Consider the following 27,468-nt stretch of genomic DNA (forward strand, 5'->3'; position numbering starts at 1 on the left):
AGGAAGACCCCTTAGCGTGACTGACAATCTGTTTCCTGGAGGGAAGGTCAGCCCACCTGCCGGCCCAGTGTCCTCAGCTAATGGCTTCTCCAGGCTTAGAGATCTTTGCCTGAGGTTGGAAGGTGCCAGAAAACACATGCTCGTCTCCGAAAGCTCCAGCAAGTGGGGGGCACGGGGCGCAGTTTGGGCTGGACGGACGTAAACCTGGGCTTGGGGTGAGGGGCTGCTCCTTGCACCCATGCCAGCGCCTCGCCCACGGGTCCCGCCAGGACCCGGGTCACGGTCTGGCACGGGCCTTCGCGGTCTGGCCAGCGGGCTCCCGGAGGGACACGCGCCTCTCCAGCCGCAGCTCCTTTCCTCCCCGTGAGCCAGGCCCTGTCCCCATCCCCTCAGGTGGCCCAGACCGTCTCCTTGGTTTCCTAGTTCTGATTTTTAGGGCTGGATTTCAAAACTCTCGCTTCGCTTCCCTTCCCCCTGCTTTTACAACTACCCAGAGCATGTCCCCCTGTGATGTCCGGTCCCGGGAAGGACCCTGCGCCTGCCCCCACCCTGTTACCGCGCCTCCGCCTGGCTGGCTTCCCTCGGGTGAGGGTGACCGGGGGTCCTCTCGAGGCCCTCGCTGCATGCTGCCGGGCCACCGGTCATTCCTGGTTGCAGCCAGTGCCATGGCCGTGATGTTCCACAGCCAGGCCATAAATTTCGCTAGCCACTTGTCAGCTTATTTACAAGGCAAACCCCAGCTGCTCAGAGGACGCTGGTCCCCCGAAGCCCAGGGCTCCCTGCTCCCCTAAATTTCAAATGGGCTTCTCTATCCGGGCCATTGGTTTAGATTGGAACCAGGAGAGGGCCACACTCAGGGCTCTCTGTGGTCAAATCCAATGTATGGCTCCCCTCCGCCCCCCTCCCCGGCCCCACAGCGGGTGGAGAGAGAGCTCGGTTTCCAGTAACGAGACAATCCCGTCCAACCCCGTGTCTGACCGAGGGTGCGCCCTGGCCTGGTGGGTCAGGTGGAAGCTGTCAAAGTTTCCTGCATTTCCAAAGAGATGAGAAGGGTGCCGCGTGCGGGTGTGTGTGAGCGCACGCGTAGACAGGCCCCGGGGAGGCCTGTTGTGTGGCCAGGGGGCAGGTGCCCAGCCAGCATGGCCTCGTACTGGGTCCTTCCTGAGCAATCGCCCTGAAAGCAGGATGGTCGCCTGGGGACCTGTCAGCATCGGGGGCAAGGAGACGTCTGTGACAGTGAGATGGTGTGTCCAGAGATGTACAAGCTCTCCTTCCTGGGCCATCCTGAGGGGGAGCCCAGGGCACCCCAGCACTGCTGACCCAGCTGCGTGAAGGGCTCAAGCCTCAGTCCCTGTGCAGCTCACGCACAACAGCGCTGGCGCCTGTGTGGGCTTCCAGGATGGCGGGTCCATGCTGGGGCCAGTGGACCCGTGAGGCGTGGGAGGAGAGGCTGTGACCAATCCGCGTGCTTCCAGAGGCCCGGAGGCGGCTTAGCCAGCCCAACAGGGAAGAAGCCGCCAGGCCAGTCCTGGGCTGAGGGGCAGAGAAGGCTGAAGGTCACTCAGGAGTTCACCAGGGACGGCGGCCCAAGCCGCTCATGTAAAGATCACGAATGGCTCCTTGCCCGCCGACCGTGGAGGACGCCAGAGTCGGCGAAGCCTCGGCCAAGAAGCTTCAGACACCGAATGAGAGAAGCTCCAAAATCGTACCGTGGGAGACCGGGGTCCCCTCTGATGGGGACTCGCCCTGTTTGCCGTGCGTCCGTCCTCAGACCCCCAGGGGCCGTGAGGCAGGAAGTGGGCTCCCCCGGACGGCTTCATCAAGCTGTCCCTGGGAGCAGGGACAGCTCCGCTCCCGGGCACAGTGCTATCTGCCCGGGGGCTCAGGCAGGAGGCTCCAGCTGCCAGCGGGAGCCTAAAGCTTCCTGCCTCGGGCCCCCCCCCCCAAGTGCACTGTGATGGCCAGACTGCCTGGGCAGGTGTCAAACGTCAGCCGGGCAGGGCAGTGCCCTCAGTGCTCTCAGCCGGGCAGGGCAGTGCCGTGAAGGCCGGCCTCACAGCCTGCCGGCCCGGCCCCGGGTGGGAGGCTGGGGTTTCGGAGGCACCCTCAGGCACAACTCGGTTCCCGTGGCCCAGGTCACGTGAGCGTATTCTATGTTGGAGCGATGGAGGGGGGAGGGGCCTCCTGTGGGAACACCACGCTGCCACACTCAGGACAGGTCCCTGGCACCTCCAGCCGCACCCTCCGGAAGAACACACACCTCCATCGCGTGCCCTGCTGGGACCTGCTGGGAAGACGGCTCCTGAGAGACTCGGGGTGGGGGGCACTGCCTCCTGCCCCCTGCAGAAGCTGTTTGTTTCCAAGACCGGGAAATAAACTAGCCTGCGGACAATGTTGCAAGTGTTCACAGCCTCTGACACGGGGAAGCATCCCTGGAGGCCTTCTGAGGACCAGGCGCGCACACACATGCACGTGCACTCCTGCACACGGACGCTCGCGCGTGCACACACCTGCACATGGGCACACACACATGTGCACCTGAACACGACTGCATCAGGTCCCCTCTGCTCGGACTTCCGCCACCAGGAGGCGCCGGTGCGGCTCTGCAGACGTGTGGTGGCGGCTGTCGGGCCACCCTCCCTCCAGCTCCAGCTCGGCCGCTGTTTCTGGCTTCTGGGTGTGGATATTTCCCTCAACTGGGAGAATAGCCTCCCTTTCCTGCCCTCGGGGCCTGCGAGCAAAGGCCGCGCCCTCCCCAGGCCCCCACACCGAGGGGGCACCGCTCAGGTCACTGACACTCTGAGGGACCCGACTGAGGCGCCGGTGGAGGGAGCGTCGTTCTCGGATTTTTTCAGTGCTCCGCCCGGGCCCTCGATCACCGTCCGCAGAGGGGCAGGGACGCGAGGCGATCGCGTGGGGCCCGCGGAACCCTCGCGGTCCGTGTCAGGGAGGCGGGAGACGGCCTCTGGGGAAGTTGGGGCAGCCCCCGGCCCCCAGTTAGTGAATTGGCACGCGAGGCCCCACGTGCCCGCAGACCCACTAAAAGGCGGCGGGGTCCAGGCCAGCTCTCCCCATACCAGAGTTGGGGGGGGGGGGTCTCTTCGCCTTCTCTCCGACGGGAGGAAGGTGGCCGGGAGCAGGATGCAGGCTCCTCCTTGGGGGGGGGACCGGGCAAAGCATCGAGAGGCTTCCATGGTGCTCGGCTGCCCCCTTGAGGCTGCTGGGAGTGCGGGCCCTCGGGCAGCGGGGAGGGGGGACCCGGGTGCACCGGCGGCCCCGCCCAGGGGGCCCCCTGCGGCAGCACCGGGGTGAGTCCCCACCGCCCGCCCCCCTGCCCCGCCTGCCAGGAGGCGGGGGCGGGGCGTCTGCGAGGCTGCGGGGCGGGGCTTCTCTGAGGCGCGCGTGTCTTCCAGGTGTAAGTACTGCGACCGCTCCTTCAGCATCTCCTCCAACCTGCAGCGGCACGTCCGGAACATCCACAACAAGGAGAAGCCCTTCAAGTGCCACCTGTGCAACCGCTGCTTCGGGCAGCAGACCAACCTGGACCGGCACCTCAAGAAGCACGAGCACGAGCACGCCCCAGGTGGGCTGTGGGCATGGGGTGGGGTGGGGGGAGGGAAGGAGGAGGAGGGAGAAGACAGGGAAGGGGAGGGGGAAGGGGAGAGGAGAAAACAGGGGAGGGGTGGGGGAGAAGGAGAGGAGAAGACAGGGGAGAGGAGGGGAGAGAGAAGGGGGGGAGGGGGAGGAGAGGAGGGGAGAGACGGGAGGGAGAGGAAGGGGAGGGTACGGCTCAGCTGAGGGATGCTCTTTCTCTGATGCTCCCCCCGTCCCCACAGTGAGCCAGCACTCCGGGGTCCTCACAAACCACCTGGGGACCAGTGCCTCCTCCCCCGCGTCCGAGTCAGACAACCATGCACTTTTAGACGAGAAAGAGGACTCCTATTTCTCTGAAATCAGAAACTTTATTGCCAATAGTGAGATGAACCAAGCATCAACGCGAACAGACAAACGGTAAGAAGTCCATTCCGGACCCCAAGCCCACCTGCGTGGCCACGCCCAGAGCAGGGGCACCCCACCCAGCCCCAAGTCTCCATGAGTAGGGGCCCGCAGCGCAGGGTGAGACCGACGGGCACCGTTGTGGCCCGGCTGTGCCCCCTGCACGTGGCGGGGGGTGGGGGTGGCTTCGGCCAGGGGGTCCCCTCCCACCTTCGTCTCTGGTGGTGACAGTAAGCACCCGGGCTGAGGGTGCGCGCCGTGTGCTTACAGCCGCACCGAGCTGCCGGCGTGCTTTGGCTTGGGCGTCACGGGCGTGCCGCGGAGCACAGGCCAGGTGAGGGCTCTGGCGTGAGTTCTGCCGTGGATGTGAGAGTCTACAACATTTCTGTGGAGTCCGAGGCACTGCAGGTTTCCAAACAGGAGCGCCGCCCCTTTAAACACACACGCGCACACGTGTGCACACACGAAGTCACACGTGCATGTGCACGCATATGCACACATATACGCATGCACATGACGACACATGTGTGTGTACATGTATGCACACACGTACATACATGTGCACATGCAAACCCATGCACACATGTCTGCATCTGCATGAAATCAGACACGTGCACACATGTACACACATACCCGCAAATATATGCGCATGCACGGACACATGAACACATGTGCATATGGATATACACACATGAAGTTACCCACATGCTTACCTACACACATGTGTATATTTACACACATATACACATGTACACACATACATACACACCACATATATACATGCACATGCACACAGATGCACACACTCATGCACATGCACACACACTCGTATGCACATGCACACCACATATATACATGTACATGCACGTGCACGTGCACGCACAATGCACATACACACACACTCACGTACACGTGCACACACACACATTTCGTACGCACATGCACACGGTCGCAGAAAAATGGCAGAATTCAGATTTGAGATGTGGAGGGTGTACTGCACAACCCTGGATCCCAAGGCTCACGGTGTGGCATTTACTCTGGGGGGTCCCTTCTGGAAGGACCCGTCAGACCCCCAGGAAGACATTCTCCTTGCGTAAAAGCTGGGGCCAGACCAGCCGGCAGAAAACCAGAGACGCTGCAAACTTCAAGTGGCCTTGGGGTGCGAGCCCCTAATTCTGCAGAGGAAGACAGCCCGGTGAGGTGGGGGGGGGGGGGGCTGCTCCAGCCACAAAGCCGGGACTGGAACCTGGGCCCAGAGCCCTGGCCCTTAGGCTGGCCACAGGAGGGCCACCCAAGACAGAGGCCGACGAAGAGCCTACAAGGGCTTGTCAGTGGCATCCACCACCGGGTGGGCGGCCAAGCCAGGGTGAGACCAGGAGCGCCGGGAAGACCTTCACGTCTAGAGCCCGGGTGGCCCAGCTCTTTGCCGTGAGGACCAGAAACCCGGCAGGACAGAGGGGAGAGGAGACGGCATCACCCTAACCTTCTCCACGGAGCGTCTCAACCGGGGCTTCCCGTCCAGCCCCCGCGGGAGGGGCAGGAGGCGAGGCTCAGACAGAGAAGACTGGGCCCCACGTCCCTCAGAAAGCCCGGGGCGGAGCTGGCCACAGACCCAGGCCCTCGGATGGCCTGTCCCGCTGAGACCCTGTCCCCGGGAGCTGGGGAACCTCCAGATGTCCCACATCATCGCCAGAAGTGAGAACCACGATCACAGTTGACACGAAGCCACCACCCTGCGTCAAGTGCTGAGACGTTGGCGGTTCTGTGTGGGGCCGACGCTGACATTCTCGGGTTCTCATCCGGAACCAGTTTCCTTCTCTTGATCGTCAAGGAGAATCTAGGGATGCCAGGCTCCCTGGCCCCAGAAGCCCTTAAATACCTGGGCTGAACTGTGTCCCCCGCCAAATCCTGACCCCTAGTACCTCAGAACGTCACCTCGTTTGGAGATAGGGTCTTTACCGATGTAATTGGTTAAGATGAGGTCACCAGGGTGGCTCCCAGTGCCACGCGATGTCGTGAAAGAAGAGATTAGGGCACAGAACACACGGGGAGAAGCCGTGTCATGTAGCAGAGATGGGAGATGGGGAGATACACCTACAGCCATCGGGCGCCACGGATCGCCTGCCAAACGCCAGCGGCTGCAGGAGGCCCGGACAGTTGTCCCTGAGCCTCAGAAGGAACCAGGCCCGCCTGCACCCGGGTCTCAGACTCCAGCCTCCAGAACCAGGAGAGTCCGGGCTCCAGTTGTGCAAGCCCAGCCCCGGCGCTGGGTCACGGTGGCCCCGGGACGTCACCTGCCACAGGTGCCCGCTCTGTCTGAAGCTGACGCCAGCCTGCGGGACCCCATCCTCTGTCCCTGCTGCCCCCCACTGAGTGCTCCTGGTGGATACAGGCCTCCTGCGTGGGGCTGCGGTCCCTGCTCCCAAACAGAGGGGCCCATATATGGCAACTGCAAAGCACTCTTAACTCCGATTAGACATGCACAGGGCCACCTGCTGAACACAGTCCCAGTCCCGGCCCCCAAGACAGCCACCTGCGCGGTTCATCCCACCCTCACACCGCCGAGGGGGCACAGGCTCCGAGATGGCAAGGTCACCCACCAGAGAGCCAGGGACAAAGGCAAGACCCCGGTCCCGGCCCGTGTCACTTGGCTCCAGAGCCCTTGCCCCTGGCGGATGGATGCGTGCCTGGTGACAGTGCGAGGGGCCATCGAGAAGGGAGACGTCAAGGGTTCTGCACGTCCGAGAAGGCCGGTCACGTGTCAGCATCTTATACTTCCTCCAGGAAAGGCAAGGATGGAAAATGAGCATGGCCGACAGCCTGGAGATCGGGGACCTCCCGGCCCACTCCGTCTGCACAGATCCCTGAGTGTGGAGGCCAGCAGTCACTCGGAAGTGACACCCCCTCTACCTGATGCCCAGACCAGGACCCCGGTCTCCCCTGACATCAGTGGATGGATTCCTGTGGGCCATGTGAGCTCCAGGAGGAACGGGGTCTGGGGGCTCTGAACTCCGGCCCAGACGTGGGCTCAGGAGGCGTCTGCCCAGCCTCCCCCTCCCCCTCCACACTGGACACCTGCCAACATCTTCAGAAAGAAACGAGAAGGCTCACCATTGCTCAGCTTGGGTTTTTTCCTTTTTTTTTTTTTTAAGTTTTTATTTATTTTGAGAGAGAGAGAGAGAGAGAGCAGGGGAGGGGCAGAGAGAGAGGGTGAATTCCACACAGCAGACCTGCCTTGGGGCTTGAACCCGTGAACGTTGAGACCAAGACCTGAGCCAAGATCAAGAGATCAAGAGTCAGATGAGTCAGGCTGAACCACCCAGGTCCCCTGGGTGTTTTCCTCTTAATAACGAGGATCCAGAGTGGAAAAGTGTCACCCAGCCAGAGGGAGATGTGGGGTCTGGGCTGCAGGAGGGAGGCCATCGGCCTCCGAAACAAACTCGTCTGGGTGGGTTTCCCTGGCTGACAGCAGCTCAGCCCCCACCCTACGGAGCCCTAGGCCCCCAGAGCCTCTGTCGGCAGAGGCCCCCTCACTCTGGGTTGCCAGTGTCCCTGTGTCCTCGTGGCTGGCCAGGAGGAGCCAGCAAGGGTTGATCAGCAAACCTCCCCAAGGGTACCCCTTGTGCAGTGCCCAACCCCAGCTCCAGCGCCCAAGACCCCTGTCCCCGCTAGACTGGTCGTGGCCTCCCTCCCTGACGCGCGCATCCTGAATCCCTGCTCTCGCCCTTGCCACACCCTCGCTCGCTCCTCAAGGGGCTGTTGAGGCCGAGGGTTCCGACAATGCAGGCTCGCTCCACGGGGGGGGGGGGGGGTGAAGACGGCCGTGGGGGGAGAGCCGACCGGAGCCCAGTCGGAGGCCTTGTGGGCCCCGGGGCTAACTCCCTCCCCTGTCCCTTCAGGCCGGAGGTCCAGGACCTGGACGGCAACTCCCAGTGTCCGGGCCTGGCCAGCGGGAAGCCGGAGGACGTGGAGGAGGAGGAGGAGGAAGAGGAGGAGGAGGACTACGACAGTCTGGCGGGGAAGTCCCAGGACGACACCGTGTCCCCCACGCCCGAACCCCAGGGTGCCTATGAGGACGAGGAGGACGAGGATCCGCCCACCTCCCTGGCCGTGGGCTTCGAACACACGCGAAGGTGGGGGCCACGCCCGGGCAGCCGGACCTGCTAGGGCCCGGGCCAGGGAGGGGCCTGAACATCGTGCGGGCGACCTCGCTCTCAGGCCACCCGAGGCCCCAGCATCCTCCTGGTTGGGTTCACCCCGGTTCCCAGCAGGTGTCTCCACCGCGGTGGGAGGTTCCACCCACAGGCTGCGAGGCCCAGCCCGAGGCAGGGGGTCAGGGGCTGGCCCGCCCCCTCCCACACACACTTCCCAAGCCTGGGGGGCGGCGGCAGGCACGCTCCCGAGCTGAGCGGGAGCTGGTCCGTCACGACACGGCCTCCATCCCGCGGCCGGGGCAGTGGCGTCTGGCCTCCAGCGGGCTGAGCACTGGCGGTTTGCAAGCAGGGCAGGCCGGACCCCTCCCCGCGCCGCCCGGCTGCTCACTGCCTTTGTTGGGCACCAGGGATGCGGCCAGCACTCCAGACGGTCCTGGGGGAGCCCTGCAGGGGACTGCCCGTTTCCCCTCGCCCCTGGGTCCTGGGAGCGGGAGTCCCCGCGCCCTCCAGAGCGGCCCCCCCCTCTGTCCTCCGTGCCCCCCGCCCCCGGGGGCCCCCCCCCCCCCCCCCGCTGCTTGTGGTGTGTGCACGCCCTCGCCCCCTCCGGTGGCCTCCGTCCGTGGCCCTCCTGCATCTGTGTGGCTTCTGTCCAGGTGTCGACGTGTCTGTGTGTCCGTCTCCTTGTGCATGTGGCTCGCGGAGGTGCCATGGCGTGCATGCAGGCACGGAGCCGGCCGTGGGGCATCAGAGAGGCGGCCAGAGGCCAGACCAGCTAACGCCAGGCCCCCTCTCCCCGGTCATTGGTGCAGGTGTATTGAGGAGCAACCAGGCGGTCTGTTAGCTTTGGAGCCGATGCCGACTTTTGGGAAGGGGCTCGATCTGCGCAGAGCAGCTGAGGAAGCGTTTGAAGTTAAAGATGTGCTTAATCCCACCTTAGACTCTGAGACTTTAAAGCAGACACTGTACAGGCAGGCTAAGAACCAGGTAGGTACCGAGCAGAGCCCCCCACCCCCGGCACCCCCAGGCCAGGTGGCAGGTGGCAGCCGCGCCTCCTCTCGTGGTGGCCATCCTGGGCCTGGGGCACGCCGGGACCGCTGTCCCGGGGCCCACTGCATCGGCTAGAGACGGCCAAGCCACCGCCCCTCCCCCGCGAGCAGGGGTGGGGCAGGGAGAGGTTGAGGCAGATGAGTGGGAACCGGGCATTCCCGGACGCGTGGGTCGCTGCCCTCTTGTCCCCGGCGACAGGCGCCCACGGCCGGGCGTCCAGCCTTGAAGCCGGGCAGGCCTTCCTCCCTCTCCGATTCAAGCACGAATGGCTGGCGGCCCAGGCTTCTCTCGAAGGAAGCCCCCTCTCACACAGCCACTCGTTCCACAATGGAGCTCCGACAGGGTCAGCGAGGGCGTCAGGGTGGGCCTCGACCCCCCCTTCTGTAGCGCAGGCGGCCGCAGGGCCCTGCTTCCTGCTTTCATCCGTCTAGAGGAGCGGGGTCTCCGTCGGCCCACCCCTGAGTTTCGGCAAAAACCGTCTGCGTGTCTGTCTTTGTCTTTTTACTAATCCTGTCCAGAGTGTAAACCCGGGTGGGAGGAGGGTCGGCCTTCCCCCGCCCCGCTCTGCTCCGGATGGTCCCCAGGTCCCATTACCTCGTGCCCTGTGTCTTGCGGCAGAATTGTCCCGTGGGCCAGCCACGCCCCAGGCCCAGAAACGCGTCGGCGCCCAGCTCACACCAGCTGTGCGTCCGCTTCCCCGGGTCGCCCCGTGCCGTCCCCACGGTTGTCCAGACGGGCAGCCCCCAGGCCCACCGGTGCCCCCCAGACAGACACTGCCTCTTGTCGACCACCAGCAACTCCCAGGGCCCTCGAAAGAGTGGGGGTGGGGCAGGGGGAGCACCGCAAAGAGCCGAGGGGCCTCTGTGCACAGAGGCCAGCCAGGACCACAGCTTCTTGCCACTGTCTGCACGGGAGCCCAGCAGACACTCACCCCGCCACCTCCCACCACATCTTCCGCTTCCAGGCCCCAGGGGAGAGTCTGGATCTGCGCAAGGCTCAGCCCAGCCAGAGGGCAACGGGGGGCTAGGAAGGGGCCCTCTGGGATCTGCAGAACCCCAGCTCACGCAACTCACCTGCCTGTTTTGTGTGTGTGTGTGTGTGTGTGTGTGTGTGCACATGTGTCCTTGTCCTCTCCCCGGCCAGGCGTATGCAATGATGCTGTCCCTCTCCGAGGAGGCTCCTCTCCACACCTCTTCCCAGAGCCCTCTGGATGCCTGGTTAAACATCACGGGAGCCACGCCAGAGTCCGGAGCCTTTAACCCCATCAACCACCTCTGACGGGCCCAGGACGGGCTGGGGTCTGAGTCCAAGCAAGGCATCGTGGGGCCCCGACGTCCCAACAGAAGTCCCGGCTGTGGGAGATGGAGAAGTGAGCCTTGGGGAGCGGCGTGGCCTGGGCCAGAGAGACCCCCCATCACCTGTGTGGATCACTCCTCAGCACCCCCCCCCCCCCCCCACACACACACACTATGGTTCAGCTCTAACTTTTCCGGTGAAAACTCAGAACCCAGGAGTCGCTGAGCGGTCCTGGAGCCCCACCGTCTAAGAATTGGTCTCCGGAACAGCGTTCCAGAAATGGTACAACGCACGGCCGGCCACGTGCGGCTCGCGGGAGCTGCTCACGGAACCGACCCGCCGGGTGAGGGCGGGATTTCAATCCCAAACTGAAGCCAGCCGGGCCACTTTGGCACCCGCCTGGTGCCTCGGAAAGGAACGGACAGACACGGGTGTGCCCTGGAAAGGGAGATCGCCCCAACGATTTTTATAATGAGAATCACGAGAGTAACCCTTTTGGTAATCTTATTGACGACAGAGTCTATTTAAGCATGTGGTTTTAAAAATAGACAGTATTTTTTAAAGAATCGAAAAATGACTTGCAAATTGTTTTCTAAGAGTAATTTTGCATTGCTTTGAAATCTCAGCCTATTTGCAAGCCCACACTGGGAACTGGTACCGTGTTTGGGTGTGCTCTTTATACTGTAGATAACGGAGAAATTTTCTATCCCTGACCGTGTTTGTAAAGCCGTGATTCTGCACCCCCCCCCACCCCAGCCCTGCGCAGAACCAAGGGGGCTGGGGCCCTCCCCTGGGAGCAGTTTCAGACTGTACCTCGGAATTCTTAGACGTGGTGTCCTGGGCTGGCCCAAGGCTGGGAGGTGTGTGTGGCATGTGAGTCGTGCCTGTGGCCCCCACCAAGACCCCCCCGATTGAACGGGGAAGGTGGGAGCCGCGGCTCTGGTCCCCTGTGCAAGGGTGGGCTTGGCATCCCACCAGCCACACCCACGCCGGCCACCCTGCCGAGGGGGGGCCCCGCTGGCCACACCGGGTCTCCAGCCCGACCCCCACCCGCACCGTCAGATGGACGAGGGGGAGAGTGGGCATCCCCCGTGGCCGCCGTGGGGCGCGTTCTGCGGCTCCCCTGCCCGAGGCCGCCCGCCAGGCTCTGTGCCCGCGTGAGACCCGGGCTCCAGGACACGACCACCACCTCTGCTCCACGCGCGGCTTCCTGGCGGGCCGGCCCGGCTCCAGAACGAAAGGGCATCCAGGTGGGACCTGCCTCGGGAGCAAAGACAGCACAGCCCGGTCGGGACGGGGCTGCTTCTCCACTCGGATGGGCTTTAAGTTATTCCCATAGGGGCCAATTTCAACTCATAATTTGTTTCCCTGATGGAATTTACCTGAATCTGTATATAACTTGTAATTTTTTCTAATTCATTTCTTTTCTTATTTTATTTCTTCCTTAACAGTATTTTGGCATTAGACATTCTTATTGTGAAGAAATATTGTTAATATAAGTATCTAGTGAAGGACCAAAACCGTGTATAAGGTTGTGTGTTGTGTGATTGATAACCAGGGAGTGGGGAGGTTTTAAATGTGCCAAATACCCCCGCGCCCCCCGACGGATCCTGCTGCCCCGTTTCCAGACAATCACGTGTTTTTGTTAAATTAGAGTCTCAGTTACCTTTGCATTTAAGACAAGTGTTCTATTTATTTCTTTTATTGTTTGGAAGAAAAAAAAAGAGTAAGAGTGTCCCAACAGGAGAAAAAGATCGCCCAAGTGGCCCTTAAAAAAGAATGTAGACGCAAGCGGTGAGGGCGCGGCCGCACCTGAGGACGGGGTCTGGCGGGGGACGAGTCCTTGGCTCTGGCCCAGGGGCAGCAGGCAGACCGGAGCAGCCACGCTCCCGGGTCCCCCCCCGCCACTCCAGGCCAGCGACAATCGTCTGTGTCGGCGCTGGAGGCCCGCGTGCGGCCCGCGGGCCCCGGCGAAAGGGTTCCCACCCCGCTCTCGGTCCACAGGAGGCAGCGAGACCCAGCCGGCCTCGCGGGCGCCCAGGCCGCTCACACGCGTGTGCGGCTGGAAGGTGGCCGCGCTCCAGGAAGAGCTGAGGCTTTGCAGGCGGGGCCCCCCTCACCTCCTCACACGCACCCACCTCCACCCCGGGCCCGCCAGGTGTGGCGTGGGCTTTCCGATTTCCCCTCCCTCCGCGTCGGACCGTTTCGCAGAGCCGACCTCGGACATAAACGCCCACTTCTGTAAACCCAAATTACATTTCTTCTGCTAAAGAGTAAGGTGTGTGCTTTTTTTTGCGACATGCCTCTCTCCGCCCAAAAGAGGACGTTTGGCCGGTGGAGACCTGAGTGCCTGTTCTCCGTGGTCCCAGATAAGGGGCGTTGTGTCCTTTCCGGCCAGTCCCGGCAGGCCTCTTTCGCTTTCCTTCCCTCCCTCCCAGCGCCCCAGCTGCACATCCTGAGTCCTTACCTTTGTCCCCCTGAGAACAGCTAGAGCACTAGCCCCATTTCTCCTAAACATTCAGTCCCGTGGGCCCAAGCACTTGACAGGTCTGGGGGGGGGGGTCTGTCCCTGGACCCCCGACAGAGTGACCATTTCCTCCCCACGCCTGGCACTTCTCCCCGCCCCAGACCACAGGGAGCTGCCCTCCCTGTGGTTCTCCATCTCCGGGCCACAGCACCAGCACGGGCCAATCAGGCCCAGCCCGGACGGTGGGGGGCCGGGGAGCCGGACGGCCAGAATTCTGAGACCCCAGCCTCAGGGCACGGCTGCAACAGGGGAACGGGCTGGCTGGCCAACGTGTCCTTGGGTGGTGGCCAGGGTCAGGCCCGTGCACTCGGGCACCACCGGGCCAGGGTCCTTCTGTCCAGCCTCGACGGTGTTCTTTCTTTGGACGATTGACATCCCCTAATGGAAATTCAGAAGGAAGCCTCCTTGCCCTGCCCTCCGTCCCTCAGACCTCGGCCGCCAGCGGCCGACGCCGTCCCACCCCACCCCCGCCGCTGCTCTCGGTCCCGGGACAGTTGGGTAGGACGCGTGGGGCTCCGATCCTTTGGCCAGACAGGGCCTTCATGAGTAGGCCCCAGAGACCCCCTGTTCTGAACCCAGGGGCGTGCCCTCCTGCAGCCCGCCTGGGACCCCGGGTGTGCATCAGTGGACAGGGTGAGCCCCGGCGGCCTTCCCGTCCGAGGCAGGAGCACAGCCGGTCTGCCCAGACCCCGAAAGGCCCAGCGCCTCCACGGCCCGAGCCTGGCCCCGGAAGCTCGCAGGGCCCTCGGCCCTCTCTGTCCTAGCTGCTTCCTCAATGAGCGTTCGCAAAGCACTTGCCCAAATACGTGTCACCCGTGGTAGCCTTGAAGCCTCGAAGCACTGGATTGTGGTTCCCCCGCCCCGTCCCCCCGTCCCTCGTCCCCCTGCCCAAGTGACTGAAATCTACTGAGCTGTATTTACTGTGCTGCCCGGGAGAGAGGCGAGGAGGCAGCGCCACCCAGGAGAGCCGGGTACCTCGCGCCCGGCCCGGCTAGGGTGGCGAGGCCGCGGCCGCTCCCGGGCGGTGGAGGTCAGCCGGGAATCAAAAGCCATGAAACTGTCTGTGCAGCAGCGAGCAATACTGTGACAAGACATTCCTGCGTGAGTCCAGGAGCCTTCCTTCCCTCCCTGCATTCCAGTTTTGTGGTGTTTTTCCTTTCTGTCCCCGATTCGTACTACGGCTTTGGGAAAAGAAAGAAAAGAAAACAAAGCAAAAGGCAGCTTGAGTTTCCAATCGTGCAATTCACTCGTGAGCAGAGCACTTCCCAAGGTGTCTCTCGGTGTGTTTCCTACCGTCGGTGTTCCCGAGACGAGGGAAGCTGAGCCCCCGTGTCAGAACACAACACGTGTGCATAATTAATAACTGGTGACAAGCCCCCCCCCCCCCCACCACTTGCCCTTGTTCCATTACAGATTCGGTTCAGTTTGTTTTCTGGGTTTTTGTTTCGTTTTTCTTTTAGAACTGTATAGTGTTGAAAAAGAAATCAAGTGTAAATGTCAGGCTTTCAGATAATGTTTAAAAAAAAAAAAAAAAAAAAAACCATTGAGAAGGAGGCAGGTGTGTGTCCCATGTCCCCCTGATTGTAAATTGCTTCTGTTACCAGTAAACCGTGCATGGCTCGTGTTTAGCGGTCATTACTGTGTCTGTTCGTGAAATTTTTATGAAAAGGAGAATTCTGTAGATGCACTTGTTGAATTACGTGATTAGGGTCTACGTCCTCCGGACCAGGAGCTCAGAACTGCTCACGCCAAAGCGCAGTTCTTAATCGACGCGGAAATCGCTGACGACCGTGAAGTCAAAGACACCCCGTGTAGCAAATCATCGAGAGTGATTCTGCAGATTTCGTTTTGATGCTTGTGATAAAGACAGATGTACTTGTGTCGAGAAACGTCTTTAAGATGAAGGCTAGAGCAGCCGATCGGAGGTTAATGCTGTAGAATAGGACTATATGTAATCTTTCCGATGCTACAATGAATTTATACATGAGATTGATACGCAATAAATCTGTGTGCTTTTCTAAGTCTCGGTGCCCGCGAGCTTCACTGAGGGGCAACAGAGGCCCCCGGGATGGGGAAGGACTCGGGGTCGGAGCGTGGCCAGCGGCAAGGCTCGCCAGCCTGGGTCAAGGGTCCCCGGGGACAGGCTGCGACACGTGCAAGGCCATCATCTCAACACCACCGCCAGGGCAGGTACCCTCGCTAGTCACATTTCCCAGAAAACAATCTCAGTGAAGGTGCCACCACTCTGGATGGCCCTGCGGTGAGAGTGATGATCTCCAGGCGGGCTCTCCCCTAAGTGCGTCTCCCCCGAGGCACTTTGGCCCCCAGGCCTGTCCACCTCCAGGCCTGTCTGCCTCCAGCTGCACCTGGGCCCCGAGCCGGCCACCGGGAACTCTTGGATGACGTCTCTTGGCGGTGGAGAAGCCCATCCCATAAGGCCAATCCTAAACACAGCCGTTCCTAAGAGTGGACCTCCCCACTGACTAGCCCTCCCCACCGGCCAGCCCTCCACAGTGGCTATGCCTGCTGTCTTTGCACTGTCCCCAGTCGGGACCTGAGCCTGCCCACCAGGCGATGGCCAGGTGGACTGGGACTGAACAGATGTCTGGGGCTTCAGGGGGGCTCCTCGCCCCTCCTTTACATGCCCCCCACCTTCACCCACTCAAGTGCAAGTTTCAGCCCCTAAATTCCGGGGACTCACAGCAGGAAGTCCGCCCGGTGGCCTCTCTCCTTCCACCAGAGCATGGGGTTGAGGCGGATAGCTTGCCTTGCACACTCAAGGAGCTGTCTCTCTAGCAGAACAGCCCCCACCCTCCCCAAGACGACACACGGCCCTCCCCAGGGGTGGGAGGCAGGAAGAAAACAAGACTTAATGTCCAACAGACGAACTGGGGGACGATGCCTTCCCCCTGGCAGCTGTAGAAGGGTCTGGTCCAGAGTTTCCCCGCAACCTCTCGGCCCCCCGGGACTCACAGAGGCCCCTGCGCCTGTTCCCTGGTCAGAAATCACCACTTGCACTGGATTTGGGGCTGCAGAGATGGGAAATGTCAGGACTCGCCTCTCAATCCCCAAGGCCTAGCCTGAACACTCTCTCGGTAGAAGATGGGCTGCACACGTGGACGCGTAGATGGGTGGATGGACGGACGGATAGACGATTTGCTATAAGGACCCTCACCGCAGGCAAGTTCCCACATGGATTCTGGGAACGGCAGTGCCTCTGAGGGGCCCGAACGGGAGCGATGGGGAGAGGAGGCCTGGGGTCCCTGCCACGGCAGTGCTGGTAGCCACAAAAGGGAAGAAACAGAAGTTGATCTTGAAACAAGATCCCTGGACCCAAATCTGGGGCATTGAGCCTCTGCATTCTCTTAATACCTTCAAGTGAAGTGTGTTTCCCCAGGGAGGCGTCGCTTGGGGGAAGCGTTTGAATGTTTCCAGGTCATTTTCCCCCCCCAGATGTGACTGATGAGGTGTCTGTGAGGTCTTGACCCCGATGGTCAGACGTGGGGTTCACCCCAGAGCTCCAGGCGAGGAGGCAGCACGAGAGGCCTGTCTCTGGGGGACACACTTCCGTTCTCGGAGGACAGATCATGCAAATCATGAGTCTGATGAATGGCTGTGCTTCCAAGTTACTCCAGCGACAGAGTGACAGTGTCCAGGGCCCCCCACCGCGGCCCTTCCCGGAGCTCGCCGCCCCGGGGCTCCAGTGCCTCCCGTCCTTGTCCAGCCTGGCAACCTTTCTCCTCGTGCGCCCTGAGGGAAAATCCAAGCCACGAGGGAGCTATCTGATAATAGCCCTGTTGTCGGGGCGCCCGGAGGGAGAGCAGAGAGGACCAGCCGCTGACAAGCGGACTTTGTCTCTGCAACCCAGCTCCTTGCACAAAAGACGGGGGGAAAGGCAGGGGGTGGGGGGCAAGAATCAACTGGAGAAACATGTGTCAATGAGGAATCTGTTTTCTGGGAAAAGAGATGCTTTTGAAATTGCCCTCAGATTCATCTGGGGCCAAGCGAGCCTGTTGCTTCTTGGCAGAGAAGCTATTTTGAGAATCGTTAACCTTCTTTCTCGCGGCAGCGAATGTCTTCCCCAAACCGAGACGTGTCCTCATTTGGGGCAAAATGGCCCGACGCAAGGTGGCTTTCGTGGGGTCCGAGGAGCCGGGCGGGGTTCTGGCGTGGGAAGGGACTTGCAGGCACCAGCCGGGATCGCAGTCTCTGGGAAGGAAAAGGCACCTGTGCTCACCGTGGCCGGCAACGTCTTCCACACGGCTCATTCTGGATTCAGGAAAGGGAAGTCAGAGTCAGCTCCAGGGTCCAGGGCAGAAGAGGATAGAATTCTAAGGTTACAAGAAGGGGGACGTGGGCACCAGCCGAGGCCCCGCGGCGGGGGGCTGGAGCCACCCAAAACCCTAAAGGACAGACTTGCCTCTTCTGTCCCGGGACCTGGCTTGTGGCCCTCCGATTCCTGAGCCCATCAGGAGGTTCCGGGAAGCCTTGAAGCCTGTAGAGAGCAAGAGCCTGCTTTTAGAACACAGTGAGTGAGCTGAGAAACCAGCATCTGCACAAAGATCCGTATGCCGACGTCCACAGTGGCCTTATCTGTAATCGCCCCAAAACTGGAAAGAAGCTGAGTGTCCATCCACTGGTGAGTGAAAGCACAAGCCATGGGAGCGACGGAAGGCCGCCCGTCAGAGGACAGAGGACGTGACTCAGAGCTCCGTGCAGCAGGGGGTCCGCCAACAGCACTGGACTTGGTGGCGATTTGAAGGACGGCAGGGGCCTGGGGAGCCTCCCGGTGGAAAAAGGGAAAGTTCCAGATGAGCCCAGATGGCACCAGGGAGTCGAGGCACTGGCCAGAAGCAGGCACCGCACGTGATCGGTTGGGGACGCGCGCGGCCTCCTCCGGCTGCTCCAGAGTCAGAGGTGGGGACAAAACGTAGGGAGGCCGCCGGTGATGGATCGAGTCCTGGCGCCTTTGGGCCCATTGTTCCAGGGGTTCCTGTTTGACTTTCTGGGTTTTTCTCTCACACTGCGGGTCAGAGCTCAGAGTCCTGTCTTTACGTACGATCTGGCCGTTGTCAGTACGTTCGGTCTCTGAAAATACACGGACACACGGCATTCTAGCAAAGGCAGAGCTGTAGGGACGGGGAGGGGGCTGGAGGTGGGAAGAGAGGCGGAGGAGGCTGTCCGGGGCGTGAGTGTGGTTACACACCTACGCGCTTGTGTCAGACTCAACTAACAGTACATTCCGAGGGGCGGTCTAGTTCCAGGTGCCTTGTACCTCGATTTACCTGATTTTTGTAAAAACTGTGTCCCGCCCACTCCCTCTTGGAGGCACGAGTCCATCATGAAGCTTGAGGTTCCTAGAGGGACTCGGCACCTTCCACCCAGGCTGGCAAGGGAGGGGCCCCACCTGTCCAGCCTGCCCTTCGAGGGGCCCTTCCCCTACAGCACCCAGCCTGGATCTCGGGGGCCCAGCTCGGGGGGCTCCCAGCCTTGCTTTACCACAGGCATTTGGGTGTGCCCACCCTTCACCCCTCGGCCACCCAAGTCCCGCCTGGACCACCCAGTGCAGACCTTATAGGCACAGACTTCCGGCTGAAACCGCCCGCACAGCTTAAAAATGCCAGGAGCGTTTCTGCGGACTGTTTATGGCAGGTTATGCGAGCAGAAAGCGGAACATGTACGAGGTGAATAAATACCCAACTCAGAGAAGGCTGGGTTTTAAATGTTTGTTTATTTATTTGGAGCGAGCATGCGTGCACGTGCAGAGCAGGGGAGGGGCAGAGAGAGGGGGAGAGAGAATCCCAGCAGGCTCTACACGGTCGGCACAGAGCCCGACGTGGGGTTCGACACCATGAATGTGAGATCATGACCTGAGCTGAAATCAGATGCTTAACCGACCGAGCCACCCAGGCGCCCTGGGAGTGGTTTTCCCTGGGAAGCTGGAGAGACAGAGTGGGGAGCGGGGGAAAGGCTGGGGAGGGGCTCCAATCTTCTCCTCAATGACTTGTAGACACTTAGGGGGTCATTTAAAGAGAAACAGTTCTTCCTTTCCAAAATGTATGCTTTTTCTTGCCCCACGGCCCTGGCAAGGACCAACAGGGAACAGAAGTGGACAGGGTGGACCTCTCTGGCACCAGAGCCGAAGGAGACCACTGCCCACTCCTCACCGCTGGGCACCATGCCAGCTGTAGGTGCCTGTACCCGGACGAGGAAGCTCCCCTCTGTCCCTACATCGCCACGATTTTGATCGTTGTTAAGTCCCGGGTTGGGTCAAGTGCTTTATCTTTAATTTTTTGCGAGTATCTATCTTTAAATGACATCATACCATTTTACATAAAACGTATGAACCTTGCAAAAGTGTAATTCTATTCTCTGCCTCAGTATATCTTACTTCTACACGTGTCAGAAACTCCACGTCATTACTCTTGCTTTAAATACTCTACTTTCGGGGCACCAGTTGAGCGCCCGACTTCGATGCAGGTCATGATCTCAAGGTTCGTGACTCGGAGCCCCGCGTCGGGTTCTGTGCCGACAGCTCGGAGCCTGGAGCCCGCTTCGGATTCTGTGCCTCCCTCAATGTCTCTCTCTGCCCCTCCACCGCTCCCGTTCTGTCTCTGTCTCTCTCAAAAATAAATACTAAAAATTTTTAAATTTATGTTTGAGAGAGACAGAGTGTGAAATTTATAAAAATTTATAAAAAAACTATAAATTTTTATAATGACATTTATTAAAAAATTAATAAAAAATATTTTTTTAAAAAAATAGTCTACTATCTTGTAAAGAACTTTTTAAAATACATCCAGGAAAAAAATCTCACGTGTTTTCACGTGTTCACAGTTCCCAAGGGGCTTCTATTGCTTGTGCACACCTGAATGTACCTCTCTCTCATCATTTCCTTTTGCCCCAAAAAACCTCCTTTGACATTCTTGGGGTGTCAGGTCTCTTATCCTTTGTCTGAAAAGGTACTGACCTCACTTTCAGTTTTGAAGGACATCTTGGTTGTAGATGGTTTTAACACGCCGGGGACGGGGCTCCGTTCCCCAGGCTCACGGGGTTTCCAGTGACGGCTCAGCCGTGATTCGTGTCTTGATTCTCTTAAGGCGTCAAGGCTTTCTCTCCGTCGTGGTTCCTAGTCATCCGATTATGAGGTGCCAGGCGCCACGGTGGGGCTCTCTTTGTACTCCCGAGGCTCTCGGATCTGTGGGCTTGAGGATTTTCTCACACTTGGAACATTTTTGGCCATGACTTTGTCACACAGACATTCTCGCCCCTCACCCCTTTGGGGCCTCCGACTCTACGTATTATCGTTAGACTGCTTGACATCAGCCCAGATCAGCAAGCCTCTGCCTGCTTTTTCCAGGCTTTGCTCTCTCGGCGTTCATTTCGGGGAACTCGTATCGGCCGAGCTTCAAGTTCACGGATCTTTTCTTCCGTAGCATCTTATCTGCTGCTACTGTTTCTTTTACTTTTATATATTGTCTATTTTTGTTTTTAGAATTTGCATTTGACTAGTATTTTTTCTCTTTTGATTACACTCACCATACATTCTTTTTTTGATTTTGTGCACAGATTCCTTTAAATCCTTTTGGGCACGGATTCCTTAAATCACCAGGTGCTGGAGCTTGTAAATGCTTGTAAATGCTTTTCAAGGCTTACTGCACAGCTCATCGGCTCAGGCACACAGCAGCCTTCACACCTGAAGGCTAAGCTCACACCTGAAATATGGCCTTTGGTCCCCATCAAATGCCCCGCAGCCACGAGGCCTCTTCATTCTGGGTGACTGGCATTTAAAGCCCCCAGGCCCTGCGTGGACACTGAGTGCTGTTGGTCCTGGTAACTGCTCTGTGCCTGGCTTCCTGGGACCTCCCTCTGCGTGTGCACAGAGTAGCGTTTCTGGAGGCTTCCTGGAGCTCTGTCTCTGAACCTCTGCCAGAGGTCCCCGCCCCCTCCCCCACCTCCCTGAACCCCACGTCTGTCCCCCCAGCTGGGTCAGACCACCGCGTTCTGCCTCTGGGAAGAAAGCCGTGCATCTGTGGGGCTCTCCCGACTCGCTTCTTCCTCCCAGGAACCATGTCCCCCGCCTTCCTGTAGTTTCTGTTCAGTTTTCTGGTTGGTGATTGTGGGAGCTGCTTTCACTGTAAGTGAAATCCTTACAATGTTTGAAACTCTCAGCTGGAGGCCATACACACGTTTTTAAAAAAATTCCCTGCTTCTTTGGAAACCTGAAAGAGGCCGTGATCGCTGCACAGGGGCCCGGGCTCTGCGGTCAGACAGACTCATCCTGACTGTGGCCACTCACTAGCCAGGTGACAACGGGCAAAGCGTCACCTCTCAGTTACATGGCGTAAGAACTTAATAAAAGGATGCAAACAGTAGGCGCTTAACGGCAAGTAATGACCGTTGGCCCTTTGGGGGACAAGGGCGAGTGGCCTTCTGCTGAGCTGAGCCTTCTGCTCGGCAGGGCTCCCCTGGTGGGCCAGACAGGCAGCCAGGCCCTGCTTGGCAATCGGGCTCCTGTGCCGCCCCCGCCCCCCTCTGGGGACCCCACCCGGCCCGGGCCTCCACTCACCCAGCACAGAGGAGCCTCTGTCCTCAGGCCCACTCACAGCCGCAGCGTCCTCCGAGATCAGCGAGGCCTTTCCCAGCTGCCCGCCGGCTGGACGCGGGGCCCCGCAGCGAGGGGTCGGTCAGCCCGGTACCCGGGCCCAGAGAATAAAGGACACGGTTGTGCCCCTTCCCTCCCCCCGGCACATTCCCAGGAAGGGAGGGGGGCAGGCCACGGGCACTGGGCGCTCGGCCCTGAAAGGGGACGTAGACACGCCCCGCGGCCTTGCTTGTCCTCGGCCCCGGCACCAGACACCCGGATTGTCAGGCCGAAAGGCCTCCTGGGGGGCCGCCGGCCCCAGGGCATCATCTCTCTGGGCTGCAGCCCCAGCGGCCCCTGGAAGTCTCAAAGCAAGACGTCCAGGGGCACTGGGTGCCCTCAGGCCACGGGAAAGGGGTCCTGCAGACTTGAGCATCGACTTCCCTAGAGGGAAACCCGGGCAGTCACGGGGTTGGGGGTGCACATCCTCCCCCCGCTGGGGACGCTGCACGGGGAAGGCCCCTCGTTCCTGAGCTCCAGGCTGACCCACACGTTACCTTCCAAAGGCACACACACTGATGTGCAGCTCCAGGCCTGGGACGCTGGCTGTAGGAGCTGAGGCGGCCTGTGGCCTCCTGCGGTGGCCCAGAGATGGGACAGTGGCATCACCTCCAAGGCTTTCGTGGGAAAGGCGGGAACCAGGGCCACACAGCAGCTGCCTTTCAATTCTCAAGGCTAAAAAACCCTCGGGCCAGTAGGGAGTCTGGGGTGTGCGGGGTGAGCTCCGGCCGACTGCCCCGGCCCCTTCCAGGCCCTTCCAGGCCCTTCCGGGCCCTTCCAGGCCCTTCCAGGCCCTGCCAGCCCCTTCCAGGCCCTGCCAGCCCCTTCCAAGTCCTTCCAGGACCTGTCAGCTCCTTCCAGACCCTTCCCGACCCTTCCAGCCCCCTCTGGGCCCTTCCAGACCCTTCCAAGCCCTTCCAGGCCCGCTACACGAAGGCCCGTGAAACCCCGGGCCGACCGGCCACCATTCTGCAGATCAGCCCGCTCCCACCCCCACAAGCGGGCGTCCAAGGCCCAGAGGGACACCGGGAAACAGATGAGCAAAGCAGAGGACTCACCGGAGGGCAGAGGAGACAGGGAGACGGCTGCCTGAATCTGCTCCCTGGGCTGCTCTAAGCCACAGAAGCGGGTCCTGTCACGTCTGGAGGCTGGAGGGCTGAACGCCTGCCCCCGGGGGCTCCAGGGCAGGGTCTTTCTCGTCTCTTCCAGCCTCTGGTGCTGCCAGCCATCCTCGTGTCCCTTGGCCTGTGACCACGTCACTTCAGCCCTCGCCTCTGTCATCCCTTGGCCTTCTCTATTCTGTGTCTAAATGTCCCCCTTTGTATGAGGACACTGAGCACTGGATTTAGGGCCCGGCCTGTTCTACTCTGACGTTGTCTTACTTACATCTGCAAAATCGTATTTCCAAATAAGGGCACGTCACAGATACTGGGATTAGGGTTTTAACGTATTTTGGGAGGGACTCAAGTCAACCCACCTCAAGGAACCAGGAGTAATGAGTTTGGTGAGGAGTGCCTTCCTTCGTCTGTGGGGTGGTGAGCAAAGGCCTGGTTGAGAAGGTGTGCTTGAGGCAAAGGTATGCAGGATCGGGGGACGGCTCCGTGAAGACTGCCGAGGAAGAGAATCCCAGGCAGAAACCATGGCATGTGCAAAGGCCCCGAGCTTCGGGGAGCAAACACTGGGGTCCTTATTTTTGACGTTGGGGGGCCCTGCAGAGGGCCTCGTGGGGTTTCATGAGATAAGCATCCTTCATCTGTCAGCCAGGGGTGGGGCCAGCCCGGAGGCCCGAAGCGGGGAAGGAGGGCCACTGTGTCCCCGGCCACTGTGTCCCCTGGCCCCCGGCACTCGTGGTCTCAGCCACAGGGCGCAGAGAGTTGAAGAGACTCACCCCTGCGGGCAGCCCTGGGGTCCTTCTCTGCCCACTTATGATCCCGGAGCCGCTCCCTTCCAGGCCCCTCCTGAGAACCAGGTCTACACTACTTAGACGATCATCTTTAACCCCCAGCTTGTGACTGAGACAGCAGGGGCCCGGGGAAGGCAAGCCACTCGCTCCGGGTCACCTGGCCCCAACCACACACTGAGCCAGCTGGAGACAAGGAGATGCCCCCCAGAGCCCCCCAGTTTGGGGACAGAGCCAGATTCGGGATGCTGGTGGGGCCAAGTAGGTACTGGGCAGGAAGGGCTGGGGTGGGGATTAACCCTGCAATGACCAAGCAGGGTTCTGAAGATGTGTTTTATAGGAAAGCACTGAGTGGGGGTCAGGCACCCGCGGGCCCTCTTCCCCCCCCCCCCCGGACCAAGGCCCAAGGACCACCAGCTCCCCTTCCTACAGGCTGGGCCTGTGGGTGCAGTACCCAAGATGGCCTCTGGAGGGCAGCAGCGCCCCACCTTTCCCAGGGCTCTGCCCAGAAGCTGTCCACCCACAGGGGTCAGCCATCGGCACCCCCTACCCAAAACACACACAGATGGCACTGACGGCCCCATTGGGCACCTTCCCGTGGCCAACCTGGGTCCCCCAGGTGGCACCTACACCCCGTGGCAGGGGACGGGAGCCCCGACGCCGGGCAAGCATCGGGCCGGCCACAGGTGTGCTGGGCGGGGCCCTTCAAACCACGACACCCAAGAAAATGCCAAGTCGGCCCTGTGAGGCTGCGGCACCCCCTCACCCAGCCCCGGAGAGGGAGCTGCCAGGGGAGGGCGGGCCTATGCCCCCGGGCTAGACTGTGCCCTGCGGGCTGACACGCCCCTGCACCTTGCCCACCGCACCAAGGCCTGGGGTCAGCACAGGCACCAAGGTGGTCTGAAAATTCACCCAAATGCACGTCCCAGTGCGTTCAAATGGAAATTTAGCAATGGGCCTTTCCGGAAAAGGGAACCTGGAGACAGGTCAGAAGGAGGCTGGCACTCGTCATCTCTGGGGCTCAGTCCTGGGACCTCAGATCACATCAGTGAGTCACCAGGCACTGGCTGAGCCCCTGCTGCATATAGGGCCTCGGGCTCTGTGCTGTGGGATGGATACATGTAAGGGCTGCAGCAGGATGAGGCTGTATTAACAGAGGTATCATATCCAGAAGAGAGGAGGTGAGTCTTTCCCCGTTTTCTTATACTGGCGTGGTACCGGGTTCTGTTCCGAAGACCACATTTTGAGAAGGATTTTGGCACATTTTGAAGTGTCTTGGGGGAACATGCCAGGATGATGAAAATTCTGGACACCACGTCACGCCAAGAACGTCTAAAACACGTGATGAAGGCAGACGATGCAACGATCTGTATTGGGAGGGGGTGAGCTCCCCGCCCTGAAAGCATTCCAGAGGCAAGACATCAGCTTCCTTGGTCTGGGTTGGGGCTCAGGGTGTCTGCTTCAGCCGTCCTCCCTGCCCTGGAAAGAGGGGTCTTTCCATCAGATCTGATCATTTCGGCCCGTTGCTCCCACCTGAGCGGCTCCTTGCTGCCCTGAGGAGAAACAATAGACCGCACGCCCAGATGGCAAGGCCACGCCAGTCTCCCCCGTGCTACCCCCATCCTGCTCCTTCTACCCCAGCCCCACGGCCCTTCAGGCTGTCATTCGGACCGCACGCCCTCCCACCTCAGAGCCCCCGCACGTGCTGCGACCCTGCCTGACACCCCTCCGTCCCCTTTCATCCAGCTAACTCCCGCTCATCCGCCGGGTCTCAGGTCTCCTAGCCCTCTTCAGGGGCAGTACGGTGGTGCTGACCCCCCCCCCCCGCCTCCCCCCCGCACAAGCCGCAGTCAGGACCTTCAGGACAGAGACCGAATCCGATTTGCTCAGAGCTGTATCTCTGACGCTGAGCCCAACGGTCAGCACACAGTAGGCGCTCAATAAATACCTCCAGGCGAAAGGAGAAGGAAAGCAGGAAGGAGAAGTCGTCTTGCTACAGATGAACCCTGGGCTGGCCCCAGATGAAGGGCTGTGACATCAGGAAGAAGGGAGGTGGCACGGTCAGCGCTCACCAGGACGTGCTGCAGTAAGGAGCACACCCCTCGCGCCAGGGGCTTCCGAGGGCGCCGCGGCTGTCCTCCACGAGCCTTCCCTTTCTGGGACACCAGCTGCAGGAGGAACAGAGCAGGGACGAGAGGCAGACCCCGTGACTAGGCACAAACACACAATGGCTCCTGAGGTTTCGGCAGGCGGCCTGTCACCGGCTCAGTGGGGCAAGAGGATGTCTCTCCCACGGAGAGGGCTCCAGCTCTCCTGAGCAGGGCTGGGCCCCCCGCAGGATGGGGAGCCTGGGAAAGAGTCACGCGGGCTTTCCCCCTGGAAAGGTGCGGGGAGGGGGGCTGCACAGGCAGAGCGTGAACAAGAGGGGTGGGCTTCACGGGGAAGTGGAGGCCGCTGCCCCTGCTGGATGGGCACGGGCGGTTCCCGAGCAGGGGCGAACCGGGAGCACTCTGCCGTTGCCACACCCTGGGTTGGTGTGGGGCTGGGGGTTGGGGAGGCTGGGTGACAAAGGACATTCCGCCCCCGCCTGGCGGAACGACAGGTCACCTCTCCCAGGCCCCTGGCGCCTCCGGCAGGACTAAAGATCCTGATTCCTGAAATTAGCCTCTGTGGCAGCCTCCGCCCGGGGGACCCACCGTGGACAAGACCCGGAAAGGCCAGGCTTGCAGGCTGGGCTTGACTTTGCACAGGCTAGCAAGCGCCCTCCTTCCCAAGCCTCAGTGGCCCTACCTGTAAAATGGGGGTGATGAAAACCACCGGTGTGGAAAACAAAGGTGGAAGAAATACAGAAAAGGTTAAAGTCCCTTTGCAGCCCACTGACAAGTACCTGAGACAGGCAGAGCGACCTTCCCGAGGAGCTCAGCTGCCTCGATGTCAATGTGCTAAAGGCAAAGGGCAACCTTGGCTTGACATTAGCCTGACCTCCAGGATCCTGTAAAAATCCCTTCCTTTATCCCCCCAAGATACATGCTGGCCACCAGCCCCCAAGCACGTGGCCCACTGCTAGACATCTAAAGGGTCTCATGACTAAGGGTTTACCAGACAGGAGTAAATGGCCTTATCCTAACAAGCTGGCCCCTCAAGGTCGTGGACACCTTGCTTCCAAAGTCCTTAGAGGCTTTCCCAGTCCCTAACCCCCTCCCAACCTGAAAGTATGTAACCAGTCACTTCTCACAGCCCCGGGACAGCTCTTTCTGCCCACGACGCCTGTCCCCGTGTTTTAATAACTGCCTGGTTTTGCACCAAAAACATCTAAAGAATTTTTTTTAAGTTTTTGAAACCGTATTTAAGTAATCCCTACACCCAACCCGGGGCTCGGACTCACCACCCCGGGGCCACACGCTCTCCCCGCTGGGCCAGCCAGGCACCTCTCAAGTATTCCTTCTCGACCATGGGCTCCCGGACCCCAACGCCTCACATCAACAACCGCGAAGTGTTTTGTGCGGTGCTGGGCCGCCCTCCGGCCGCACTTTTGAAAGAATCCAGAAGGTGGCGCCTTTCCTGCCTTCAGAAGATCGGGTTCCCCTCTGCGCCGGTCGGCTTCCAGGAGGGCTTCCTGGAGGAGGAGGCAGGCTAGCCAGGCCGGGAAGGAAGGCGGGAGCCCGCTCAGGGTCACCGCCCGGCCACGCACGCCCCAAGCCCGCGGGCGACGCCGGCCGGGCCGCAGCGGGCGGGGTGGGCGGTCCGGGGGCGGACACCTGCGGCCGCGGGGTCACGTGAGCGCCGGCCGGCCAGGTGGGGACGGTGACGCAGGTGGCCCGGCCAAGTGTCACACACGACAACCCCAACACCGCAAGAGCCGGCACGGACGGCGTCGCCCGCGGGCTTGGGGCGTGCGTGGCCG

The 27,468-nt window shown here is 60.7% G+C and overlaps 2 protein-coding genes across 7 annotated transcripts in view; one reads left to right on the forward strand and one right to left on the reverse strand.

The window, feature by feature from the left end:
• Positions 1 to 15,041, forward strand: part of PRDM16 (PR/SET domain 16) — a 255,306-nt gene extending 240,265 nt beyond the window's left edge. For 4 of the 5 annotated variants that reach the window (XM_040459139.1, XM_040459149.1, XM_040459122.1 and 1 more), the window contains exons 13-17: positions 3,414 to 3,583; positions 3,837 to 4,011; positions 7,896 to 8,129; positions 8,960 to 9,134; positions 10,341 to 15,041. In XM_040459139.1, coding sequence (XP_040315073.1) covers positions 3,414 to 3,583; positions 3,837 to 4,011; positions 7,896 to 8,129; positions 8,960 to 9,134; positions 10,341 to 10,475 — 889 coding nt within the window. In that variant the 3' untranslated portion in view covers positions 10,476 to 15,041. The remainder of the gene's footprint in view (positions 1 to 3,413; positions 3,584 to 3,836; positions 4,012 to 7,895; positions 8,130 to 8,959; positions 9,135 to 10,340) is intronic. The other variant, XM_040459158.1, reaches the window with a different exon arrangement.
• Positions 15,042 to 16,953: 1,912 nt separating this feature from the next.
• On the reverse strand, positions 16,954 to 27,307 carry LOC121019594 (uncharacterized). 2 transcript variants are annotated; one of them, XM_040459170.1, is made up of 6 exons: positions 25,513 to 27,307; positions 23,142 to 25,117; positions 22,723 to 23,052; positions 22,162 to 22,239; positions 21,590 to 21,676; positions 16,954 to 18,108 (listed from the first exon to the last, which is right to left on the reverse strand). In XM_040459170.1, exons 3-6 carry the CDS (start codon positions 22,943 to 22,945, stop codon positions 17,489 to 17,491), a joined length of 1,008 nt encoding a protein of 335 aa, XP_040315104.1. In that variant the 5' UTR covers positions 22,946 to 23,052; positions 23,142 to 25,117; positions 25,513 to 27,307; the 3' UTR covers positions 16,954 to 17,488. The 2 variants fall into 2 exon arrangements, with proteins under 2 accessions (XP_040315104.1, XP_040315114.1); XM_040459180.1 differs by lacking the exon at positions 16,954 to 18,108 and adding an exon at positions 21,006 to 21,155 and having other exon boundaries at positions 22,162 to 22,281.
• Positions 27,308 to 27,468: the final 161 nt, after the last annotated feature.

This window comes from Herpailurus yagouaroundi, unplaced genomic scaffold, assembly GCF_014898765.1.
Source record: "Herpailurus yagouaroundi ecotype Mexico unplaced genomic scaffold, PumYag 77, whole genome shotgun sequence".
Taxonomy (NCBI): domain Eukaryota; kingdom Metazoa; phylum Chordata; class Mammalia; order Carnivora; family Felidae; genus Herpailurus; species Herpailurus yagouaroundi.

Coding starts and splice junctions, on each gene's coding strand:
- LOC121019594 (XM_040459170.1), bottom strand. CDS start 22,945: ATGACAGAGGCGAGGGCTGAAGTGACGTGGTCACAGGCCAAGGGACAC. Junction 22,240..22,722: donor CCTGTCTCCTCTGCCCTCCG/GTGAGTCCTCTG, acceptor GGGCCACCGCAG/GAGGCCACAGGCCGCCTCAG. Junction 18,109..21,589: donor CAGAGGCTCCTCTGTGCTGG/GTGAGTGGAGGC, acceptor GTGTATTTTCAG/AGACCGAACGTACTGACAAC.